Here is a 7548-nt window from a genome sequence, read left to right as displayed (position 1 = left end):
ATTTCCTTTATTGCTATGGTTTGCACTTGAATTTTCCCTGTGCTCCTCATCATCTCTTTCACCAAATATTTCCTATTAAAAAACAAACAAGCAAACAAAACCAAGGAACATCAAGAAGCAATTTGTGTGGCTGGTAAAAAAAAAACCCAACCAAAAACAACCACCCAGAAGACAAGCAGAGGTGCACAGGAAAACGCACTATATGGCTGTGCAAGTCTCACGTTGCCTCTCCTCCTCCTCAGCTCCACTGACAGACAGCAGCTGTAATCCCCTCCAGGTGGTGACAGGCATTATCTTCCCAGCCAGTACAAACGTGACAGCCCTGGAGCTGCCGGGAACACGTGTTCCCGTGCTGGGAGAGGGAGAGGGAAGCTGCAAGACCCAACAGGCACGTGAGTCATCCCAGCCAAGGGGAAATGCAAACTTGGGAAGAGAGAGATGTGACTGCGAGGGATCCTTTTCAGCTGAGTGCTTCCTTCAGGGATGCTCTGGGAGAGACTGATGGAGGAAGGAAACACCTACTTGAGCAACATCTGTCTCTGGATTCACGGTGTGACTGCTCCCCAGCCCCTCTGAGTGGGGATTTGGTGAGCAGGCTGTGCTGATGCAGAGCCCACACTGCCCCAACTGGGATGGGCACAGCACCAAGGCTGCCAGAGCTCAAGGAACATTTGGATGATCCTCTGGGGCACAGGGTGTGACTCTTGGGGTCCTGTGCAGGGCTGAGGGTTGGACTCAGTGATCCTTGTGGGTCCCTTCCAACTCAGCACATTCTGTGATTCTGTGAGTCACTGCCCAAACACGGATAGTGACAAACACAGATGTGAGTGGGACAGGTCTCCTGGGCAGGGACTCCTGTGATTTCAGTTTTCATGTTTTCACAGTTGTATTTCTGTGTTCTTTTTGATTTTCTCTTTGCTGATGCTCTGAGTAAGGAGCTGACTGAGTCGACACGAATAGGGTGTGACACTGACTACGTACTGGCAACTTTAAGATGATCAAAGTCAACAGCTGGAGGAGAAATCCTGGGAAATGTTTGCCCTTTCACTACCCCATTAAGTTTCAGCAGCAGCTTTTAGAAGAGAAGGGTGATCACAGGATCACAAAATGGTTTGGGTTGGAAGGAACCTCAAAGCTCCTCTCATTCCACCCCCTGCCATGGGCAGGGACACCTTCCACTAGCCCAGGTTGCTCCAAGCCCCATCCAACCTGGCCTTGGACACTTCCAGGGATGGGGCAGCCAGAGCTTCTCTGGACAACCTGTGCCAGGGCCTCACCACCCTCACAGGGAAAAATGTCTTCCTAATATCCCATCTAAATCTACTCTCGTTCAGTTTAAAGCCATTCCTCTTGTAACTTTGGAGCTAACAAACACTTTTACAACTTCCATGGGATGACTGGCTTGAATTGTTGCCTGACAGCCTCCAAGTCACCAACATGAGATGCTTTTGAGCAGCTACACTGAGAACAGCTTTTCCCACATGAGACGTTTTGGAATGGGCGTCCCAGGGAGATGGTGTAGTCCCCATCCCTGGAGGTGTTTAAGGAATGACTGAAAGTGGCACTCAGTGCTCTGGGCTGGGTGACAAGGTGGGGATCAGTCACAGGTTGGACTTGATGGGCTTGGAGGTCTTCTCCAACCTAAATGACTGTGATTCTGTGATCTCCATCTGAGCAATTTATTTAATGCACTCAGCAGGGAGAAATGTTCCTGCTGATGGTGTAGTTCCTCTCCTCCTAACATAGCTGCCTGTAGCAGATGAATCCCATTCTTTGTCCCTCTCTCTCCACCAGGAATGTTTAAAGTTAAGTCAATGTGTAGCACTTCCAATGAGTGTCTCATGCCAAGATCAGAACTATGGCTACCAGGAGCTGTTCTTGTCTGAATCCTGCAAGAACTGATGTGTCAGGAAGCAGATATTTCACTTTGCTCCTTAGGAAACCAAAATGGTTCTACACATGATGTAGAATTCAGGGACATGGTTTACTGGGGGGCTTGGCAGTGCTGGGGTAACAACTGGACTTGATGGTCTTTATGGGTACAAAAGGAAATGGGAGATTTAGGCTGGATATTGGGGAGAAATTCTTCCCCGTGAGGGAGGTGAGGCCCTGGCACAGGTTGCCCAGAGAAGCTGTGGCTGCCCCTTCCTGGAAGTATTCAAGGCCAGATTGGATGGGGCTTGGATCAACCTGGGATAGTGGAAGGTGTCCCTGCCCATGGCAGGCAGTCGGGACTAAGTGATCTTTGAGGTTCCTTCCAACCCAAACCATTCTATGATTCTATGACCTTAGAGGTCTTTTCTTACCCATATAGTTCCATGATTCTATGACTGACAAGCACCGAATAACAGGCTTCTTCCAGCAGCAAACACCTTTTCCCTGGCATCAGGAATGCCACAACCTTCACCCAGTGTCCCCAGGCCAGGTTTTTAACTAGGTCACCCAGTGGTACCTGCCCACTTTACAAGCTCCAGGGGTAGTCTCAGCTTGAATTCAAACATTTGGTCCAAGTACCTAGGTTACAGCCCATGGGCTTCACCCCTCCACATGATAGTCCTGTATCACACTCTGACTAACTGCTGGGAGATCCTGTCTTTCCCCATTGCCTGGAGAACCCAGAACACACCACCTGACACACAAGCCTCGACTCAGGGGTATGAATCCAGTCCAGCATAACTTTCTCCTTGGTGCCTTAATGATAGATCCATGGATGTAACCGTATTTTTGACATTTCTCATGCTGGACACCTTAAAAAGTATTTTAGAACTGGTGTGTGGAACCCTTGGAAAGGTTTGGTATAGACTGTGAATACTGATATCATAGAGTATCACTGCAGAAGGGGAAAATTGCCCTTCAGCAGTGCTGTTTCTTCCTGACCTGGACAGTAAATCCCAGAGGGATCACTGATACTCTGCTGTCTTTAACCACCAGCATGAATCTGGGAAAGGAGGATTCAGGAGGATATCAAGCCTTCTGTAAACAGTGGGTACTTGAAATCATTTGCAATCAAATTTGGCTCATACAAGAGATATTAATTTATGTGCAAAGCCCAGCACTGAGCTCATGCACAACAATTCCTGCTTTAACCTTCAAATAGCACTTCAAGGTGACATTTGATGACACAGAAGGGATAGGACTGGCTTGTGGGGAAGGTGTCAGGTTCATCAGATACTCCAGATGTGGGAATTTACCTGTTAGTGCAGTGCTGAGATACCAGAAAAGCTTTAAGTATTTCTGTGAGGGGAGCAAGTTTTCATTTTCTTTTTGTGCTGGTTTTGGCTGGGGGAGAGTGAATTTTCTTCACAGTGACTGGAATGGGGCTGTGTCTTGGATTTGTGCTGGAAGCACTGTCGATAACACAGGGATGTTTTTGTTATTGCTGAGCAGGGCTTGCACAGATCCAAGGCCTTTTCTGGAGGCTGGGGGTGCACAAGGAGTTGGGATGTCACACAGCCAGGACAGCTGATCCCAACTGACCACAAGGACTTTCCAGACCATATAGTGTCATGCTCAGCATACAAAACTGGGGTGAGAAGAGGAAAGGGAGAGACATTTGGAATGCTGACATTTGGAATGAAGACATTTGTCTTCCCAAGTCACCCTTCTGTGTGTTGAGGACCTACTCTCACGGAGCACCTGCCTTTCCATGGGAAGCAGTGAATTAATTCCTTGTTTTTTGTGAATTAATTCCTTGTGGCTTTTGCTTTACCTGTGAAACTCTCCTTATCTCAGCCCAAAAAGTGAGTTCTCTCCCTTTTCCCATTGTCTCCTGTATCCCACCATGGAGGGAGTGGCTGTTTGGGGCTGAGTTGCCAACTGGGGTTAAACCACAACAAATGTACTTCGAAGTCAAAGGAGTTTCAACATTCAGTTTTAAGCTGGTACTTCAGATTCTGAGGTGGGATTCGTTCACACAATTGTAGGGGTGGATTCAGTTTATTTTACATCCATGACTAACCCAGTTGAAGATGCCCTGGAGCATCCCTGACATTTACAAGGAGTTTCTGATGGCTCTGAACCTACAGGAGATCTGCACCCCTTTAGACCAACACTGGGGTATGACACTGGATTCTCTAGGCCATCTCAGCTGGCACTGAACACTGATGTTTAAACTCCACAGCCCCTGAGCTGTCTGAAAGCACATTTTAGATATGGAAATGTCCACAGAAAAAACATGGAACTGAGACTAAGATGAGACAAAGTATCAAACTTGGAGACAGTCATGGTTCCACTGAGTTGCATCTAGAAAGAGGCAGAGGTGCAGTTCTGTCTGAGATGTCCTTGGAAACTCAAGACCTCCCCATGAGAAGGCTCCAGGGAGACCTTAGAGCCCCTTCCAGTGCCTAAAGGGGCTCCAGGAGAGCTGGAGAGGGACTTTGGACAAGAGCTGGGAGGGACAGAACAAGGGGAATGACTTTAAGCTGGAAGAGGGCAGGGTTAGATGGGATCTTGGGAAGGAATTCCTGGCTGTGAAGGTGGTGAGGCCTTGGCACAGGTTGCCCAGAGAAGCTGTGGCTGCCCCTGCATCCCTGAAAGTGTCCAAGGCCAGGTTGGACTGGGCTTGGCTCAACCTGGGCTAGTGGAAGGTGTCCCTGCCCGTGGCAGGAGGTTGGAGCAGGATGAATCCAAAGGTTCCTTCCAACCCAAACAGTTCAAAGATTCCATGAGGCTCACAGATAGGGCTGCCCTTCTTTTAAGGAAGGCCCAGATCCAACCTCTCTGTCTTGTGGATGGTCTTGGACTCCTTCCAGCATCTCAGCCTTCGTGAGAACAGCTCAGCTGAGATCCAGCTCTCCACTGACTACTCCACAAAGAGCCCTGTTTCTCAGACACCTAAAATTAAGTGTGAACCTCTGCAGCTGAACCCAGTTCTTGATGTGAGTGAAATGAAGTCTGATCTGTGGGACTGTCTGGATACGAGTTTAAGAAATTGAGTCTGAAGAATGAAAACAGTACTAATTATTAGATTTTGAACATTGATTATTTCAACACGTCTGCAAACATCTTCACAAACCTGACACGACACTACACACATACTTTTTCACCATACAGTTTAAGGCATTTTGTTTTCACCCTCTCTGTTTTCTTCTCCCTGCAAATTATTGATAAAATGGACTGTTTCCCTAGAGGTTTCCACATGAATGCAGATGAGGTATGGTCAGACTTCTCCTGGCATTAGTTGGGCATTTATTCAGAGATGCATATGTTGTCCCAGGGGAAGGAAAAAAAAAAAAGAAACAATCTGGTAAAAAACCATCTCTAACTGAAGTTTGCAGCTCTATTGTGGTTTGTAAAGTCCAACCTCTGCAATAAATGCTTAAGCCTCTTCCAGCTGTTTGCTGCAGCACAAATGCCCAAACTTTTTTCGTGTTAAAGGGAAAATTGGTTTCAATTTTGCTGGTTGTCTACAAGGGCGAGGCACTGAACAACTGCAAATCCCATCAGCTTCCAAACAGGGCCTCGTGCAAAGTTGTCTGAGGGATCCCAGATGGTTGTAAAGTGCTTAGATGCCATCACTGGCATAGTAAAGGATATCCCAAGGGATTGAATCTATTTCTAAGTTGTTCAATATCACATTCAACCACTTCTCAGACACCCGATGGGTGAATTAATTCAATTTTTTTTATCTACCACTACAGTGAGGAGCACAGTACAAACAGAAGGGGGGCTGGAAGAGGAGATCTACTGGAATGGCCTTTCCCAGTGTTGAGGTTTTCAAATGAAGTGGGGAATGAGCTCAACCTCTGCTGAAAGTAAAATAGGGAAAAGGGGAACATTTTCTTTTAATCTCAGACCCTTCTTCTGGGTACGGAGAAGGCAGGGCAGGCTAAGGTAGGGGAGGGAGGAAAATGAATGTACATCTCTGTGGGCTCTGACCAGACTTTGGCAACGAATCCCAATTTTGTCGTGTTTCCGTGACTTGGCAAATCTTCCCAGGAAAAATGCTGTGCAACGGACAAAAGGCATCCCGAAGTCACTCAGAGATGATGCCCAGCAGAGCCACAGGTCATTCAAGCAGCAAACAGCACGGCTTAAAGAGTGGGAACAAGAAGGTGTCACAAACAAAACCGCCTTCCCTTTCCCCAAACCACTTATCTATTGAAACCACAAAATATTAATGAGTTTACCAGCCCTCCAGAAATGAGGGCAGGCAATTGCAACTTTATAGAATTCAAGATCAAGTTTACCACATTTAACTCAGAAGAAAAGCCAGTTATGATGACTCAACTCACTGGAGATACTGGAATATGTAATGAAAATATACTTTAAAAAAAAAAAAAAAGAAAAGAAGAAAGAAAGAAAAAAACAGTTTTTAATAAACAGTTCTAGAAGTCCAAGTCTTCCTGGTCAATATTATCAGAGTTTTCTTTCTTTTTAGAAGCCTGAACTTCATCAGTATTTTCAGCCTCCTTTGGATCTGTGCCTTCAGCATCTGCTGGGTCCTCATCTCCCGCAGCATCAGTGCCTGAAGAATCTTTGTCCTCATCTTCTTCCTCTTCCTCGCTCTCAGGATACATCTGTGAGGGTTTGGAGCTCTCATCACTTCGAATCTCTCCATTGGGGGGGTCACTCCCAGGGTTGTGGTCATCTTTGCCTTCCTCTTCATCTTCTTCCTCATCTTTATCTTCAGACCCCTTCTGGGATTGCTGTGAGAAGTTTCCTACAGAAGAATAATAGGAAAAGGCAGTGGATGTTTTCAGACTCTCCAGCTTTTTGCTATTTTTCTTGCCTTTGGCCCTTGAGACTTTCTGAGAAACCTTGTTGTTGATTTTGCCTTCGTATTTTTCATGTGCCTTGTCAGGGTCATCATTGGCAGGTTCCTCCTCATTCTCGTCATGTTTCTCACCTCCTTCACCGTTTTCCTCCTCAGCTTCACCTTCTGACTCTGGTTTTGCATCTTCTACTGCCTCAGCTTCATCCTGCTCAGCTTCTTCATTTCCTTCTGCATCATCTTCTCCAGGATTGTTGTCAGTTCCGGAGCCCTTGGCATCTCCTCTGCATTCAGATGTCTCTGCCTCATCATCCTCTGGCTCCTCTGTTTCTTCAGCTTCATTTTCAGCTTCATCTTCACCTTTGGACTTTTCTTCAGCTTCCTGCTCTTCATTTTGAGTTTCTTCTTCCTGTTCTTCCTCTTCCTCATTCGCTTCCTCCTCCTCTTCCTTTGTTTCTTCCTCCTCTTTTTCTCCCTCTTCTTCCTCTTTTGCTTCTTCTTCCTCCTCTTTTGGTTTTTCTTCCTCTTCCACTTCTTGCTCCTCTTGTTTAGCTTCATCCTCATCTTCCTTTGCTTCCTCATCCTCCTTTGTTCCTTCTTCCTCTTCCTCCTTCCCTTCCTCCTCCTCTTCTTCTTTTGTTTCTTCTTCCTCCTCTTTTTCCTCTTCCTCTTCGTTTGCTTCTTTCTCTTCCTCCTTCCCTTCCTCCTCCTCTTTGGCTTCTTCTTCTTCTTCCTCCTTCACTTCTTCTTCCTCCTCTTCCTCTTCCTCTTCCTCTTCCTCTTCCTCTTCCTCTTCCTCTTCCTCTTCCTCTTCCTCTTCCTCTTCCTCTTCCTCT

General features: G+C 46.5%; 1 protein-coding gene across 1 annotated transcript in view; it reads right to left on the bottom strand.

The window, feature by feature from the left end:
- Nucleotides 1–6326: 6326 nt before the first annotated feature.
- Nucleotides 6327–7548, bottom strand: part of RP1L1 (RP1 like 1) — a 26161-nt gene continuing 24939 nt past the window's right edge. Inside the window, exon 6 of the mRNA XM_027697797.1 lies at nt 6327–7099. Within this exon, the coding sequence (XP_027553598.1) occupies nt 6327–7099 (773 nt within the window). The remainder of the gene's footprint in view (nt 7100–7548) is intronic.

The sequence above is a fragment of the Neopelma chrysocephalum genome, unplaced genomic scaffold (assembly GCF_003984885.1).
Source record: "Neopelma chrysocephalum unplaced genomic scaffold, ASM398488v2 Primary Assembly neopelma1_123, whole genome shotgun sequence".
Classification (NCBI taxonomy): domain Eukaryota; kingdom Metazoa; phylum Chordata; class Aves; order Passeriformes; family Pipridae; genus Neopelma; species Neopelma chrysocephalum.
The sequence above is the reverse complement of the archived record's forward strand: the minus strand, read 5'-3'. Positions and strand labels throughout refer to the sequence as shown.